Genomic DNA, 19,387 nt, shown 5'->3' with positions numbered 1-19,387 from the left:
AACCCAAACTAGAAATAACCTAAATGTCTATCAACAAATACATGGATAAGCGACTCATGGATATCCATTCAATGAAATGTTACTCAGCAATAAAAAGAAATGGACTACCGAAACATGCAAGATAAATCGCAAAAGCATTATGCTAAGTGAAAGAAATCAGATACAGAATGCGTGCATGGTTCCATTTTAATTAAATGCTGGAACAGTTATTACTAATTTGTAGTAACAGAAAAGCAGATTAATTACTGCCCATAACTAAAGGTAGTAGGGCGGCAATTGCTAGAAAGGAACTAGAAGCAATTTTTGGGGGTGATAATTACATTGCTTTTATATGACTAAAAGCACGGAACTATACATTTTCAATGGGTGCATCTTGTTATATGTAAACCATTCTTCGATAAAGTTAATTTAACAAAAGAGGAGCATTCAACAGAGATATCAAGTTTGAGGATTGAGTTTTGAGTGTGATTTACATAAAGATAGTATTGGAAATCCTGAAATTATAAATAAATCATAGAGGTAGAAGAATGTCAGAGGCAGAGGCTTGGAGAGTACCCACCTCTAGGCAATTGGAGGAGGCAGTGAGAAAGAAAGAATGTTAGAAGGAAAGGAAGATGTTAGAAGGAAAGAAAGATATTAGAAGGAAAGAAAGATGTTAGAAGGAAAGAAAGAAAGAATGTTAGAAGGAAAGAGAATTGAGTATCAGAAGCCAAGGGAGAAGAGATTTTCAATAACAGTAAGATACATTGTATGGGGTGCCTTGTACATATAGGTCCAACTATCCCTGCCTAAGGGAATGGCCAAATCAAGTAATCCAGATTAGAGGCAAGGCGGCATCAATTTCCAATGGAAGATAACAGTAGCACAGCTGACCTTGGGAAACTGCCTATATGTTTTCCTGTAATTGCAGCACCAGTAAAATTCTGCAGGGCTCAGCTGTTAGAAAGATTATTACATTCAAGCTCTAGTGGAAGTGCCTTGCCTTTCACGTCAATAGCACTGGTGCTTAGGGCTACTTAATGCAAAATAGCAAAACAGATCCACTACTGATGGGGGCCTGGAAGGCAGCCAGGTAAATCGCATTAGAGCCACATTAGCAGATCTGGAAAAGAAAGGTGGATGAGTGACAGCAGCTGTAGAAAGGTGAGGTGACAGAACAGTTCCAATCAGTGTGAGCAGAAGATGGCTGTCAAGGCCATGTGGAAGCACCACTTCAAATGTTATTGATGGTTGTGGTGATATTGACAATGTAGCTGAAAAGAGGAACTGCTGTGCTTTGTGTGCCTGATAGGGCGAAACACAGAAATCTACACAAGTTTCCTATAAACAGCTACTCAGCAAAGCAAACCTCACACATGTACCCACTGGGGGAAACGCCACTGTAACAGTGTATCTAGCTTTCTTTTGAACTGTCTCAGTGAAAACACAGGAAACTGGGCTATGTTAGATAACAGTCATCGTATGAAATGAACCAATCTTATTTTCTGGATATGTCAATACAATTCATTATTTTTAAAACAAAAAGTTGAAGCTATCACTGAGTGCCTGATCTCCACTTGGAATAAACATGCTTGGTGGTGAGGACACTGTTTAGCTGGAGGACCAGTTTGGTGGCTGTTTGCATCTTGACTCTGAATTAGATGGGGCTTCCACGAGACGGATAGAGAAAAAATTAAACAATGAACATTTGAAATCAGCATGGGCAAGGAGGAACGAAAGGGAACAAAAGATGATAATGTTAGAGAAAGGTCGAGGAAAGGGAGAAAAGAAGTAAAAGGAGAGAGAAAAAACAAAGATGGATTGTAAAGTAGAGTGTGGTCGAGGGCAAGGCAGAATGGCTCTGGAAGGTTGCCCACCTTTGATTTAGCTTCACAGTGAATGTCGCCTTTGATTATTATGTCCTCTCTCACCCTTTTCCCATAAGAGCTCTTTGGACGTCTTTCTTGATAACTTGATATGAGGGCCTTTGAGCTAAAGGAGAGTAATAATTCTGCCTATCTATGAGCCAGATTTTGTGCTGGAACTGGAGACACAAAGATGAAAAGACAGTGTGTCCCTGGCCTCAACTAAATACAAAATAATAAAAGTAAAAATTATAAGCATATGCAAAGTACAAACTTGTTATGGAGGGAGAACTGCTGACGAATAGTGGATTAGGAAGTTGGTACCAGAAAACAGGAAAAGCTTTAAACAAAAGTAGAGTTCTGAAGGCTAACTAGAAGGAGTCTAGGCAGACAAGCCATGACAAGCAAGGAATTTCAGGCAGAGGAGACAGTTTGTATAAAGATCGGGAAGAAAGAAAAACTGTGGATAATACATTCAGTAACTGTTAAGAGGTTCCGTCGTGTTGGAGCAAACTGTGTGAGGGTGAACAGTTGCAGAGGAGGCTGGGGCGTACGCGAGAGCCATGTCATAAAGAACCATTGTTGTCCTGCTAAGACGTTTTAATTTAGAAGTCCTTCTTGCAGAAACGTTCTGAGTTGTAATGCTGTTGAGGTCCAGAAAAATTATGTGCTTTGATTTAACTCCTTACTATGGCATATACAGCCTTGCACATAGTAGGCACTCTATAAATATGCAGTGGAAGCTTACGGAATTTGAATGTGGCCATTATATTCCAGACATTGTTTTAAGCACTTTATATGCATGAATACTTTACTACTCACACCTTCCAAGAGGTAAAGTACTATTACTGTCTTTATTTTACAGAGAAATTATATGATTTGTCCAAGGTCATACACTAGTAATGGCAGAGTCAGAATTTTGAACTTGGGAAGACCAACTTTGTAGCTCACACTACAAATGACCTCATTTCATAGATTCTCACCATAGCAAACAATGTTCCCCTGAACCTGGGTTAGTTGCTAATATTGTCTAAGAATCTCTGAGTGATTAAGACAGCATTATGGATAAATTGCTACCACTTTGGGGCTACCTAAGTGTACCAAATAATTTAGGTAGTAATATTTGCTTGATTATAACAGCAGTGTTTTAAATCCACCGCAATAGTTAATTGATTTAAAATCATCTGATCCAAATCCTAACAAAAATAAATTTTTTACATTTTACGTTAAATAATTAATGTTTTACATTTTAACATTAAAATAATGTTTTACCTTCAAGGCATTGAACAATACGACTCAATCAATTATAGCTTATTGTCCCTCAATCCTGGCTCTTTTCTGAGTTTCTATGGACAGATATAAACTACTTGCAGAAAACGGCATATTTATCAGTTCAAATATGTTTCTATTATTTGTTGCCTACTACTATCCTTTTTTTTTTTTTTTTTTTTTTTTAAGAAAAAACTTGTATGTGTGAAAACAGCTTGAAAAAGAAGAGAAAAAAGGAGACGGTTCAAGTGGTTTTGAAATTTCTCCAGGGCAGCAGTGTCAATGAAAGTGTTGCTTAGTGAGAAAATCTTTCAATGGGCCAATATTTTCTTAATCTTTATTTCAAAGTTACCTAAGTTCACTTAAAAGACAGGCTGGGGAGACACGTGGACTCAGAAGACATCAAGTACAAATCCCTTTATTACAGTATTCTTATAAATGAAAATCAAAACAAACAAAAATAAAGCCAAGCACTAAAAATGTAATGATACATCTCATAAATTCCCTCTGGTTTCTGCTTCTAAATTCTTTCCTCAATTTAATAGAAACTGGCACAAACCTGACAGATCAGCAATGCAATAAAAGATCTACATAGTCATGAGTGAGGAGAAAACAGCAGTCTCCCAGCTTCTCTCATTCTGTTGTCTCTGTAGGTTTGTTTTTGTAGTTAGGCTTTGCTTAGTGAAAATGTAGTCTGTAGTTTGCAATGTATCTGCTACGTGGTAAAAACAAAATAGATGTTAAAGCTATTTTAAAGTACATTTGTATGGTATTTCAGCAAGGTAATTCCTGAATTATTCTGGATATAGGCCCAAAATCTTATTCAAGCCCCTAATTTTCCTCAGGTGTGTTTGCTTAATATCTTTGAAATGCTAATGGCACGTAGCTGAATACAGTTTAGAAACTTAGTTGTGATTTTAATTTACTTGGTGGCTTTGTGTGCTTACTGTTACTCTGTGTTACCTATGCTTTGGAAGTTTATAAAAATCCCTCAACACTAGTTTATAAAACAAAATCCAAGGGGACATATAAACAACCTTCCTGAAATGTGGCATCAGTAGAATGTACTTTTGTTAGTTTTCCACCTTGAATAGAGAATGTTGATAGAGTCGTGTTGCCCATTGTTTTTTAAAATCAGTATTACCCCAGTTCATAACAAATGTTTGAGAATATTCCTTTTTTCTGTCTCTAAGTGCAAATAAGAATATCACATACCTACATATATAATTTTAAAATTAGTAAAATGTGTCAACTATAATATAATGGAGAAATAAGACTAATTTATTTATTTATTTTTATTTTTATTTTTTTAGATTTTTTTTATTATACTTTAAGTTCTAGGGTACATGTGCATAACATGCAGGTTTGTTACATATGTATACTTGTGCCATGTTGGTGTGCTGCATCCATCAACTTGTCAGCACCCATCAACTGGGATTGCATTGGGAGTTATACCTGATGTAAATGAAGACTAATTTATTTAAACAATTCTATTTCAGTACAAAAATCTTCAGATGCAGCTTATACAGTAAGACACAATGAAATAAGCAAATGCTTGAAACTATGTAATACTAAAAAGGATGTTTAGATTTAAAGAAGACAATCAGAAGAATTTTTAAAAATCAGAAGAAAATCAGAGATTAAAGGCTAGGTGGACATTAGAATACAAACTAGACTATTCCATGTATTCATATATGAGAGCCATGCAAAAACACTTTGTGCTTATATGGAAAATAGTTTTGGGTTCAGATAATTACAGAAAAGGTTTCCATCTGTATGTATGTCCTATGGGGCTTTTGAGATTTGCGTGGGATTCAGAACAATTCTTCATTTTGTGAAACTATCCCACACTTTGCAGGATGTGTAGGGTCCTATGACCATGCCCTCTAAATGCCAGGAGTTTCCTGCATGCCCATTTTTAATATACTGAAAATGACCCCAAAATATTTACACTATGTTTTTTTTTTTTTTTTTTTTTTTTTTTTTTTTTAGACGGAGTCTCGCTCTGTCGCCCAGGCTGGAGTGCAGTGGCCGGATCTCAGCTCACTGAAAGCTCCGCCTCCTGGGTTTACGCCATTCTCCTGCCTCAGTCTCCCGAGTAGCTGGGACTACAGACGCCCGCCACCTCGCCCGGCTAGTTTTTTGTATTTTTTAGTAGAGAGGGTGTTTCACCGTGTTAGCCAGGATGGTCTCGATCTCCTGACCTCGTGATCCGCCCGTCTCGGCCTCCCAAAGTGCTGGGATTACAGGCTTGAGCCACCGCGCCCAGCCTACACTATGTTGTAGGAGCTGTGCCATCTCTATTAAGAACTACTGCTCTGCTGGGCGCGGTGGCTCACGCCTGTAGTTCCAGCACTTTGGGAGGCTGAGGCGGGTGGATCACCCGAAGTCAGGAGTTTGAGACCAGTCTGGCCAACATGATGAAACCCCGTGTCTACTAAAAATACAAAAAATTAGCCGGGCATGGTGGTGAGCGCCTGAAATCCCAGCTACTTGGGAGGCTAAGGCGGAGAATCGCTTGAATCCGGGAGGTGGAGGTTGCAGTGAGCCGGGATTGTGCCACTGCACTCCAGCCTGGGTGACAGAGCAAAACTCTGTCTCAAAAAAACAAGACAAAACAAAACAAAAAACAAAAACTACTGCTCTAGGTGAACTTTCTGCCACAGGATTGTTTTTAATGGTAACTCTTAAAACACACATACACAGTAGTATATACACACACACACACTTTCTATATTTTGAGCCAAAATTAAGCTACAATTATAAACTAAAGATGATGAAATAAAATAAGACCTTATACATTTAATATCTATGTAATACTGCATTTGAACAAAGCAATCCTTGGCTAAAAAGGTTTGAGAACTACCGCTTTCTAGATCACAGTTTCTCCGAGCACGGCATAAGGACCACACTGTTTGATATAATGTTAATTTTTGTAATTTGATATCTAAATAGTTGTTTGTAGCAGTAATTAACCCAGTCTCAAAGGAAACAGCTCCTCCTCTCCGTTTTGGCTGCCCCATATATTGGAAGGAGAGCTTTGCTGGTCCTCATCCAACACAGTGCCGAGAAGAGAAGATCTGGATTTTATTAATGCCTTTGGTGTCAGACACTTTCAAGATGTGGGGGATACAAAAATGTGTAAGAAAATGGTCCTGCCTTTGGCTAATTTACATTTCAGTGAGAAAGGCAGAAAACCCCTGGTAACCAGAACAGTGAGAGATTTGAATGAAGAGCTCTGAAAGGTTGGAGAAGACTCATATATTTCTGCCTTGGGAAATGAGGGAACTTCTCATCCAAGTGGTGACACTTGAACTGGCTCTTGAATGGCAAAGCAAAGCAAAACAAAACAAAGCAAAACAAAAACCCAACAGTGTATCAGGGTTACTGGGGAAGGGGAGTTCAGAAAGACAAAAAATCATGAGGGGAGACACTGGTGTAGTGAAGTGCTGGCTGGTTTTGCGAGGCATTCAAGGTAATTCACATAACTTGAATGCAGGTACAGAATATGTGGTGAAATAGCTCAAGGAGTCAAGAATAATAGGGTGTTTTTTTTATTTGAATGGCTAGGTGAATGAAACTGCCCAAGGAGAGCATGTAGAATAAAAATGGAATAGGATTAAAAGAGAAACCCCAGAAAACAAGGACCTCTAATATCTATTGGAAGAAAAGATCATAACAAAAGGAGGACCAGTCAGTGAAGAGAATAAAGAGAGAAGGAAAGAAGAGGAAGAAAGGAGAGTGGTCCTGGAAGTCAAGAGTTTTCAGTAGATGAAGGCCAAAAGTGATAATAATGCAGAAATATCTGCTGAATATTGATAATAACCCTCATAATTGTACATCGGGAAGTATCTGGGGACTTTAGTGAAAACAATTTTAATAGTATGCAAAGGATGAAAATTAGAGTGAAAGGAATTGAGTTGGTAATGGGAGTTGATAAAACAAATGTCAGGGTCCAGATTATGTTTTTAAATAAGTATGGTGGAAATGTGAAGGAAGGAGAGAGAATGATAGCTTGACGGGAGAGGTAAAGTAGGGGGAGAAATTTTTAGAGCATAAAGGAAGAAAACTGGTATTCCTTAAGAACCTACGATGTATGGGATTTTGCTAGGCATTTTCATATATGTGAATCTTGAGTACCTGTGGTAGGCTACAGGAAATGAAGGAGGGAGAAAGAAGGAAGGAGATAGGACCAAAAAAAAAAAAAAAAGAGAGGATGAAATAAGAAACACCAAGAGAGAATTTACCTTCTCTAATACAGAGATCATTGGAGTGGGATTAAAGAATGCAATGCACATGTATTTGGCTGCAAAGTTTCCGGAATTTTCTCAATTTGGGTGACTGACCTGAATAGAGGGTTTTTCTAAAATAGAAATAGACTTGTTAAAGTGACAGCTTGAGTTTAATAATAGCTACCATTTATAGAGCGCTTATTCAGTGCCAGACACTCTGCTAACCACTTCACATGCATTGACACCTTTACCAAACAACCCTATGATGGGAGTATTATTTTCATCCCCATTTTATATAGGAGGAAACTGATAGTCAGAAAATTAATTAAGATGCCCAAGGTCACAGAGCCATTATGCAGAGGAGCTGGGGTTTGAACTCTTGTTGTCTATGTCTAGAGCTTGTATTTTTAATTTCTGAATTAAACTGTCTATCCCATAACATTTCTGCATAAATTATACAACTATTCCTAATCCACTTGCTCTTATTCTGGACTAAGAGTCAGGTTCTGGCTATTTGACTTTCTACTGTGCTTAAAGAAAGGTACACTCTACTTCAAGAAGCTCATGAATATCAAAGCCTTAATCACAGCTATTCAGATGACATGAGTTCATGCTTTACAAACCAACCATGGCCCTAGTCATATTAAAATCAAAGTTGCAAAATAAAAAAACATTCTGAAAAACCTTGTCTGCTTCATTTAGATAACAGTGTGAAGAATGAATTGAAAGATAAAAATGCTAAGCATTTACCATTTCCTTCTCCTTTTTTTTAAAAAAAAAATTTAAGCCCTGTGGTATTATGCATGATATCATCAGGCAATTTGGTTTGAATATGTTTCATGCTGGACTGTGCAGATTACCCAACTAATGACATGCACACTCCTTGCCATTGTGACACCTCTCTTCTTACAAGTGGGAATTTCAAGTGACAGAGTAAAGCTGTTTGCTATCAATTTTGCAAAAAACACATCTGCCAGGTAGCCAAGATTTAGTTCAGAAACTGAAATCGATTAATATTCTAATTTGCTACCCGTCATTAGCGTCACAGTATATTATGCCAAGCCAAAAGTGATAACCTTTATATAACATATGCTCCTGAAGGAATTTGATTTTAAGGATGTATTTTATTTTTGCTTATTATTGCTTCCTGCATATAAATCCTATCAGAAATGTCAATTACACAGGTAGGAAAAATTTTGATGGATTAAAATGAAAGTGTAAAATACATACTATTACACACTTTTAATAAATGGCATGGCTTTTATTTATGATGCAGTGTTTTCTAACATTGATTTACCATACCACTTTAAGATTTTAGTTATCTTACTTTTTTCTTCCTAATAAATCAAGGAGAGTGCTAGCAATGTAATATTTTTAAGGGTGGTACTCAGATTCTTTGATATTCTATTATTTTAGGTTGCTGGTCAAAGGCAAATCTCCATGGACAAGCAGATTGTTTATCTGGTCTGATTTCCAGTGCCCAATAAAGGGACAGAGGACGAAGACAATGGTTTGGGAAGGAAAGAGATGAGATTACTCAAGAGAAACCAAAGAAAGGAGAGTTTCATAGATAATTTTTTTCCAGCTGATTGCTTTCCTACTAATGAATAGGGAGGAAAAAATAAAGTAATAGCTGGCTCTGAGTGAGAAAGGCTAAAAGATAGAGGAGTTGTGACCAAAGATAGAAACAATTGCATTTTCTATGTTTATGACATAGTCAAGCATTAAAATGATGCTTTCATAAGTGTTGGAAATTTAAAATGTATGATTTAGTAAGATGCTTAAATGTGTCAGCATATTAAGGCCTCAAAGTCTAAGAGGAGTGGCTCAGGATACAAGTTAAATTGGTAGTCATTAATTCACCCATTCATCAAATATATATTTAGTGCCTCATATGTTCCGGGCATCAGCATGGATATAACCTTGAATAAAACAGACCCAACATATTGCCTTCATAGAGCTTACATTATTTTGGAAGAAGCTAGAACAGTTTAAAACCAAATAATAAAATACATGATATTTCAGGTATTGCTAAGTAATATGGTGGGAAATAAAGCAAGGATGGGGGACAGGAAATACTGGCAAAGGTGGGGTAAGATGAATGGATTGCAATTTTAAATAGTGTGGTTGGGGAGGTGCCAACATTGGGCAAAGACCAAAAGGAACTGGGTAAATGAGTTAGTCTCGTATATGGGGAGCATTTCAATCCTATAGTTATCAGCCTTGCCATGTGTCTCATATTGTTTATTCTTCCAGAGAGAAAGATGGTGTTAAAAGCCAAGATATGAATTTGATTTATGTTGTTCATTGCTTTCTCCGCTCCTCTAAAACACATTTCTCCTATGTAAACATTTTGAGAAAATATTCCTTAAGTGAAAGTTTGTACCCATAATATATGTATTTGATTTATGCCTGGTAGTTATGACCTCAAAGTTATATCAAAAGTACCTGGAGTTTGTATATCAGTCCATTAACTCAGCGGTAGAGCAATGACAAGAACTGAGATTTTGTGTTTCCCATTCTAGTGTTTGATGTATTGGACCATCTTCATCTCTACTGGCTCACGAGTCTTCCTGCTAAGAATGGTAATTACTGACAACTGTGCTAAGTGTGTGTCTTAGACCAACTCGAATTTCTTAAAAGTGGACAGACAAATTAACAAGTTGCTAATTAATGAGGAATAAGAAGCTGATTCCTTGTATGCTTCATTTAGTTTTTCAGTGTCCTTATAGAATAATTATCTTATACATGTCATAAATCTCTCATTCGGATTATTTCAACAACCTGCTTTCTCTTCTGCCCTTGCCTTTCTATAGCTTGCTACCCCAGCTTTTTTTCCCCCCTGTAGCAGGAATAATCTTTTAAAAAAACTCAAGTCAGGGCTGGCACAGTGGTTCACGCCTGTAATCCCAGCACTTTGGGAGGCAAAGGCAGGCAGAACACCTGAGGTTGGGAGTTCGAGACCAGGCTGACCAACATGGAGAAACCACATCTCTACTAAAAATACAAAAAGTTAGCCTGGCATGGTGGTGCATGCCTGTAATCCCAGCTACTTGGGAGGCTGAGGTAAGAAGAATCGCTTGAAGCCAGGAGACGGAGATTACAGTGAGCTGAGATAGTGCCATTGCATTCCAGCCTGGGCAACAAGAGTGAAATGCTGTCTCAAATAATAATAATAAAAAAAATAATAATAATAATTAATAAAATAAAACAGAAAAACCCACCAAAGTCAGATCATGGGACACTTCTGCTCAACAAGGCATTTTATTTCACTCAGTGTAAAATCTAAGTTCTTTAGAACAATCGACAAGACCCCACATGACATGGTTTCTGCTATATTCAAATTCATCTTCTGCCAGTCTCCACCTCGTTCAATCTACTTAAGGCACACTGGGCTTCTTGCTCTTCCAGGTAGATTCTTGCCTAAGGGCCTTTGTCCTATTTGCCAGGTTTTGTGATATCCTCTCCTCCACTTCCTTCAGGTCTCCTTATGAAGGAAACCAGCCCTGGTCATCCCCAAAATAACAACCTTTTATGCTTTTCCCCTTCCCAATTACATTTACGCTCCTATATTTTTCCTTACATCATTTATTACTATATATTTTCTTCTTTATTAATTTCTAACATCTTTTCCCCACTAGAATACAAGCTCTGTGAGTGCTAAATATTTGTTCCCAGCATTTGGGAAAGTGACTATACATAGTAAGTGTTCATACTTGAAGAAAAAAGACTAAGTTGTAGTTTAAGATTCAAATTAAATGCAACTGGAACTGAGGCAGAGCAAGATGGAGCAGTAGGACTCTCCAGATACCATCTCCCACAAAATCATAAATTTGAACAACTATCCATGCATGCAAATAACTTCACAAGAGCTAAGGAAACCACATGAAAGCTCACAGTAGCTGGTGGTAGCATAATAATAAGAAAAAATGCATTGAAGAGATAGGAAGGACAGTTCTACAACACCTGCATCACCCTTTCCCTAGCCCCAGGCAGCACAGGTGCAGAGATACTGTCGACTTGGGGGAAAGAGAGGGAAGCGAGCACAGGACTTTGCCTTGGACCCTAGCATTGCACCTGCGCAGTAAAACTCAGTACCAGGCAGACCCACATGGCCTTAAATTCAAGACCTATACCGGTGACTGAGCCTCTAAACTTGCCTTGGTGCCAGGAGGGACCACATAGCCCCAGGCTTCAGGCTTGTATGGCAAACTCGATATCTGGTATGTACCACCACCAGGTTTGTATCAGTGTTCTTGGGCTTCAGGTCGCCCTCAGCAGCAGGCAGCATTAGTGGTCCTTGGCTTCAGCTGTCCCAGTACTGTGCTTGCTGTTGTGGACCTCAGGCTTCTGGCAGCACTCTTATGGTCATAATTACCCTGAGATTCTGGAAGTGCCATGCTGGCCACAGCTGTCCCAGGCTTTGGTCTGCCCCAGTGCCCTACCTGCTATAGTGGGCCCTAGGCTTCTGGCAGCACTGCACTGACTTCAGCTGCATCAGGCTGCTAGAGTACATTAGTGTCCTTCCATTTGCATCTGCCCCAGGCTTCTTGCCCACTCCAGTGCTTCACCTGCCACAGTGGGCCCCAGGTTCTGGCAATGCCATGCTGGCTGCAACTGCCCTGGGCTTCTGATGCACTCTAGCACTACACCCTGCTGCAGGACTTTCCCAGACAAAGCCTGTCTATGAAGACTGTGAAGACTGATGTAAGTGCCTATTTCTTCAAATGCACAGACATTGATACACGATCATAAAGATCAAGGAGTCAGGCAAACATATCACCAAAGGAAAAAAATAAGGTGCGAGTCACTGACCATAAATCAATGGAGAGGTATAAAATGCCTGACAAATAATTCCAAATAACTAAGGAAGCTCAGTGAACTTCAAGAAAAAAAATGAGAAAATAATATGACACCAGAATAAGACATTTAATAGAGGTTTAAATAATAAAACAGTATTCTTGAAGCTAAAAAATACAATGAATGAAATGAAAAGAGCAGTTGAGAAAAATATAATGAAAGAAAAAAATGCAATAGAGGGTGTTAACAGCAGAACTAGTCAAACAGAAGAAATAATCTTTAATTTTGAAGACAGGCTATTTAAAAATAGAGAAGAAAAAAGAATGAGAAGAAATGAAGAAAGCTCATGGGTTTTATGAGACAGCATCAACAAAGCAAACAATCAAGCCATAGGAGAAAAAAGAAGACAGAGACAAAGAGTGGGGAGCTTATTTAAAGTAGGCCAGGTGCAGTGGCTCACGTCTGAAATCCCAGCACTTTAGGATGCCAAGGCAGGTGGATCACTTGAGGTCAGGAGTTCGAGACCAGCCGGGCCAACATGGTGAAACCCCATCTCTACTAAAAATACAAAAAATTAGCTGGGCATGGTGGCAGACACCTGTAATCCTAGCTACCCAGGAGGCTGAGGCAGGAGAATCTCTTGAACCTGGGAGGTGGAGGTTGCAGTGAGCCAAGATCATGCCACTGCACCTCAGTCTAGGTGCCAAGCACAATTCTGTCAAAAAAGAAAAAGAAAAAGAAAAAGAAAATAAATAAATAAATAAATAAATAAATAAATAAATAAATGGTAGTGGAAAATTTCTTAAACCTGGAGAAAGATGTAAATATACAGATACAGAAAAATCAAAGGTCTCCAATTAAATTCATTCCAAATAAGACTACCCCAAGACATATACTCAAATTGTCAAGGATCAAAGACCAAAAAGAGGATCCTGAGAGCAGCAAGAGAAAAGAAGCAAATAATATATAAGGGAGTTCCAATACATCCAGCAGCCGACTTTTCAACAGAAATTTTATAGGCCAGGAGAGAGTGGAATACTATAAAACATGCTGAAGAAAAAACTGCCAACAGAGAATAGTGTACCCAGCAAAGCTATCTTTCAGAAATAAAGGAGAGATATAGGCTTTCCTAGACAAACAAAACCTGTGGGAGTTCATTACCACCAGGCCTGTCTTATAGAAATACTAAGGGGAGTTCTTCAAGTTGAAAAAAAATTTGCTAATGATTAACACAAAAACGTTTAAAAGTATAAAACTTGCTGGTAGAAGTAAGTACACAGCCAAATGCAGAATACTATAACACTGTAATCCTGGTGTGTCAATTACTTATAACTGTAGTATGAAGGTCAAAAAACAAAACGATTAAAAATAGTAATAGCTGCAATAATTTTTAAAGGAATATGCAATATAAAATATGTAAATTTTGACATCAAAAATTCAAAATGTGGACAGTGGAGGAGTAAAATTGTAGAGGTTTTTTCATGATCAAAGTCAATTTGTTATCAGCTTAAAATAACCTGTTATAACTATAGATGTGTTTTGAAAACCTCATGGTAACCACATAGAAGAAACCTCTAGTTGATATACAAAAAATGAAAATCAGACGTACCACTAGAGAAAAATCACTCCCTTCCCCATAAAGGAAGACAGTATGAGAGAAAAGAGAGGGAATAAACAATGTGCAAAATAACTAGAAAACAATTAATAATATGGCAGTAGTAACTATTGATAATTACTTTAAATGTAAGTAGGTTAAATTCTTCAATCAAAAGGCATAGAGTGACTGAATGGATTTTAAAAAGATTCAACTAAATGCTGCCTACACTTCACCTATAAGGACATACAGAATAAAGGAATGAAAAAAGATATCTAATGCAAATGAAAACCAAAATAGAGCATGAATAACTATATGTGTATCAGATCAAATACAATAAAAGGCAAAAGTTGTAAAAAGAAATAAAGGTAATTTTATAATGATATAAAATGGTCATAAAATATATATAATGATTATATAATGATATATAATGATTATAAAATGGTCAAAATTCAGCAAGAGAATAACTGCAAACATATATGCACCTAACATTGGAGCACCTAAATGTATAAAGCAAATATTAATAGACCTGAAGGGAGAGATCAACTGTAGTACAATAACAGTGACTTAACACCCCATTTTCAGCAATGGACAGATCATCCAGACAGGAAATCAGTAGGGAAACATCACCTAAACTACAATCTGCATCTAATCAACCCAACAGACATATACATATTATTCTGTCCAACAGCTACAGAATACACATTCTTCTCAACTACACATGAAACATTCCCCAGAACAGATCATATGTAAGGCCACAAAACAAGTCTTAATAAATTTAAGAAGATTAAAACCATATTAAGTTATTTTTTTTCCTGACCACAATGATATAAAACTAGAAATCAAAAACAGAAGGGACTTTAGAAGAAAATGCACAAATAATGGAAATTAAACAACATACTCTTGAATAAATAATGGGTCATTGAATAAATTAAAAAGGAAACAAACATTTCTGGAGACAAAAAATATTTCTTAAGACAAATGGAAAAGAAAAACAATATAGCAAAACCTATGGTATACAGCAAAAGCAATTCTAAGAGGGAATTTTACAGAAATAAATGTCTATTTCACAAAAAGAAGAAAAATCTTATGTTGAACCTCAAGAAATTAGAAAAACAAAGACAAACTAAGCTCAAATTTAGTAAAAGAAGGAAACAATAAAGATCAGAGCAGAAAGAAATGAAATAGAGACTACAGAAACAACAGAAAAGATCAACAAAACTGAGATAAACAAAACCGGGTTTTTGAAAAGTTAAACAAAATTGACAAATCTTTAGAAAGACTAAGAGAAAAAAGAGAGAAGACTCAAATAAATAAGAAACAAAAAAGGAGATATTGCAACTGATACAATAGAAATACAAAGGCTCATGGGACTCTTATGGACAATTATATACCAACAAATTGGATAACCAAGAAAACATGGATACATTCCTTGACACATACAACCTACCAAGATTGAATTATGAAGAAATATAATATCTTAATAGATCAGTAATGAGCAAAAAGATTGAATCAGTAGTAAAAAGTCTCCCATAAGTGAAGACCTTATATCTTCACTGCTAATCTCTATGAAACACTTGAAGAACTAATACCATTTCTCCTCCAACTCTTCCAAAAATGGAAGAAGGAATACTTCCAGACTCATTTTACAAAGCCAGCAAAGCCCTGATAGCAATGCCAGACAAAGGTACTACAAAATATCAATTACATTCTTCACAGAAATAGAAAAAACAATCTTAAAATTTGTATGGAACCACACAAATCCCTAGATAGCCAAAGTAATCGAGCAAAAATAACATTTCTGGAGGTATCACACTACCTGAATTCAAAATATACTACAGGGTTATAGTTTTATACTATAGAGCTATAGTAACCAGAACAGCATGGTACAAGCATGAAAAAAGACACATAGACAATGAAACAGAATAGAGAACTCAGAAAGAAATCTACACATTTACTGCCAACTCACTTTCAACAAAAGAGCAAAAAACCCACAATAGAGAAAGAGCAGTCTCTTTAGTAAATGGTGTTGGGAAAACTGGATATCCACATGCATAAGAATGAAACTATATCTCACAACATATACAAAAATCAACTAAAATGAATTAAAGATTTAAATATAAGATTCAAAATTATGAATCGAGTATAAAACACAGGATAAAAGCTTTATGATATGGTCTTGGCAATAACTTTTTGGATATGACCCAAAAAGTACTGTTAATAAAAGCAAACAGATGAATGGGATTATATCAAACTAAGTAGCTTCTGCACAGGAGAGGAAACAATCAACAAAATAAAGGGACAATCTACAGAAGGGGAAAAAATATTTGCAAACTATACACCTGATAAGGGGTTAATATCCAAAATATATAAGGACCTCAAACAGCAATAAAACAAATAACCCAATCAAAAGAAGGACAAATGACCTGACTAGACATTTCTGAAAAGAAGACATTTAAATGGTCAACAGAAATATGAAATAAACGCTCAATACCACAAATTATTAAGGCAATGCAAATTAAAGTCACAATGAAATATCACCTCAAACCTGTTAGAATGGCTGGTATCAAAAAATCAAATATAAGTGTTGGCAAGGATGTGGAGAAAAGGGAACCCCTGCATACTGTTGGTGGGGATGTAAATTAGTACAACCACTATGGAAAATAGTATGGAGGTTTCTTTAAAAATTAAAACTAGAACTACCATATGATCCAGCAATCCTACTACCAAGTATGTATCCAAAGAAATGAAATCAATATGACAAACAGATATCTGCACTCTCATGGTTGCTGCAGCATTTTTTCACAATAGCCAAGATATAGAATCAACCCAAGTGTCTATCAGTGGATGAGTGGATTGTGGTACATCCACTTGAGAGATACCATTCAGCTATAAAAAATGAAATCCTGGCATTCGTGACAACATGAATGAGCCTGGTGAACATTGTTAAGCGAAATAATCCAGGCACAGAAACACAAATACAACATGATCTCACTCATATGTGAAATCTAAAAAAGTTGATCTCAAAGAAGTGGAGAGTAGAATGGTGGTTACCAGTGGCTGTGGTGATTGAGGGGAGGTGGCAATTGGGGAGAGACGTTGGTCTAAGAATACATTTCAGTTAGAGAGGAGAAATAAGTTTGAGAGATCTTTTGTACAACATGATGTTTACTGTCTGCAACATGATATTTTGATACCTTGTGGAATAACTGAATCCTGTTAATTGCAATATGCATAATCTCACATAGTTATTTTTGTGGTGAGAACACTTTATATTCATTCTCTTAACATTTTTCTGGAATACATCATAGATATATTATTAATGATAGCTACCATGTTGTACAACAGTATGATTTTATCTGTCAATGTAAAAATAAAATTAAAAAATTAAATGTCACTGATTAGACTTAGTACTATACTTATCCAAATAAACTTAGGTCCAGTTTTTTTAAATGACAATAAAGAAACTTTAAAAAATAACAATAAGATTTTAAATGATGACAAATGAGTGACAGAAAATCAAACTTGCGATATTGGGAAAGCAAACCTTAACTATTGTTCAGAAACAGTCTTTGCAATGAAATAATTTCATAAATGCAAATCCAAAATAAATACAAAAGAACCCGTAAACATTAATATTCTTGAGAGAAACAGACATCGAAGAAAAGAACCTACCTATATTAAATACAAGCTGCAGACATTTTTTATAAACTGGATTTTCATTTATGAAGTATATTTAAAGACAAGAATAATATTCCATTTCCAAGAATATTTTATTTTATATTGGGATACCATCATTCCCATAATAATAAATTAAATGTAAATTTATAGTACATTAAAAGGAGTTCTGCTTTCTTTCCAATGGATGGGGTGTTTTTCAACCACTTATTTTTATCCAGGTACTAATATAGAATACTCACATGGAATTTTATGCAACTCATTCATAAACTTCTCCTTCAGCTTAGAAAAGGCATCTTCCTTTCCTTCTCCAGGACTGGCTGGCTCTGTGGCATTGCTTGGCAGAACAGTCGCGACAGTGGTGACTGGTGGGGCTGCCAGGGCCTCATGGTGACTCTCGCTCACCATTTTAGGTTCAGGTGAAGCTGTGAGGGGAGGGAAGCAAAGACAGAACAATTCAAAATGGCTTAACTGCTCCCACATCAAAGGCATCCCAGAGATGAAAGAACATTAGAGGTGGCACCTGCTCACTGGGTAAATAGTCCATTATTAGCATATCGTTTTGTGTTGGTTCATGAAATATTTATGGAAACACAGAGAGTGAAGAGCTCTTCCCCAGAAGGTAAAGACCAGACATAGTTACTCAATAGTATTCTATTCCGACAATACTATGTATACTGTCAAATCTATTAGTTATTATATAGCCAATTATTTGCTGTATAGATTTAACTTTTAAACCATATCTTACCAAAACGTGTATGAAACAATTCTTGACAAAATACATGCTCTATACTTTAAATATTTTGTGTTTTCTAAAAGGAAAAAAGAGATAAAATATTTGTATTGGAAATGTTGATAAATAACATGCATTCAAAATGCTAGTGACTTTAAAAATGGTTATAAGTAATATTATTCATAATATTGATACTCTAAGATGTTATGAATGTATTACAGTAATTGGTTCTTGAATCTTATTTATTGATGGTAAGTTTTCACCTCAGTCACTTTTTTGACATTTATTGTAAACAATACTCTGATTAATAATTTTCTTGTCTTGTTGGGTAATATTTTTACGTCACTATAAATGTGGCATGGTTGATTATATACATCAAGGTGCTGCTAATGAAACACAACTTATAAGTTTGGTTATTTTATTTTATTTAGCTTATTTAATTAGAATATTTTATTTTATTAATTCATTCAATTGTTCAAAGTATTTGTTTACCTCCCAAATATGCCAAAATAATTAATAAAGTAATCAATAAAAACATCTTAGCTGTGAATTCAGAAGACATCAGTTCTCATCCTCTTCACTAGCTACCTAAACTTTAACAAGGCATTTGACTTCATAATTTATCCACCTTCTGAAATACGAAGAACTAAAACCTGCCCTTCCTAGATTTTTCTTAGAACACGTGAAGGTACAAATGTAAGGAAGGTATTCTAAGAGAGTAGAAATGAACTTATATTCTCCAATCTAAAAATATTCCGGACTTTGTAATTCTCCTGCACTACTTAAGATTTCAGACTTTCTGAGGAAAGAATGTCATGAATTGGGGCAGAAATAGAGAAGTAAAGAGGCCTGGACAGGATTCATTTCATGTTCTCAACAGGAAAGTAGATGAACTTATAAAAACCTTTTAATTTGCAAAGACATGGAGATAACCAGCAAACAAGATTTTTTAAAAATTGAAATTTCATCTGGGCGTGGTGGCTGACTCCTGTAATCCCAGCACTTTGGGAAGCTGAGGCAGGCGGATTACTTGAGGTCAGGAGTTCGAGACCAGCCTGACCAACATGAAGAAACCCCGTCTCTACTAAAATATAAAAATTAGCTGGGTGTGGTGGTGGGCACCTGTAATCCCAGCTATTCAGGAGGCTGAGGCAGGAGAATCGCTTGAACCCAGAAGGCAGAGGTTGCAGTGAGCCAAGATTGTGCCACTGCACTCCATCCTGGGCTACAAGAGTGA

General features: G+C 36.4%; 1 protein-coding gene across 2 annotated transcripts in view; it reads right to left on the bottom strand.

Annotated features, from left to right (window-relative positions):
• SYT1 (synaptotagmin I) overlaps positions 1-19,387 on the bottom strand; it is a 503,705-nt gene that overhangs the window by 225,487 nt on the left and 258,831 nt on the right. For both annotated transcript variants that reach the window (XM_011981396.1, XM_011981395.1), the window contains one exon: positions 17,660-17,842. In XM_011981396.1, coding sequence (XP_011836786.1) covers positions 17,660-17,825 — 166 coding nt within the window. In that variant the 5' untranslated portion in view covers positions 17,826-17,842. The remainder of the gene's footprint in view (positions 1-17,659; positions 17,843-19,387) is intronic.

Source organism: Mandrillus leucophaeus, unplaced genomic scaffold (genome assembly GCF_000951045.1).
Source record: "Mandrillus leucophaeus isolate KB7577 unplaced genomic scaffold, Mleu.le_1.0 Scaffold225, whole genome shotgun sequence".
NCBI classification, from domain to species: domain Eukaryota; kingdom Metazoa; phylum Chordata; class Mammalia; order Primates; family Cercopithecidae; genus Mandrillus; species Mandrillus leucophaeus.
Note: the sequence above shows the minus strand (reverse complement) of the source record. Positions and strands in the feature narration are given on the sequence as shown.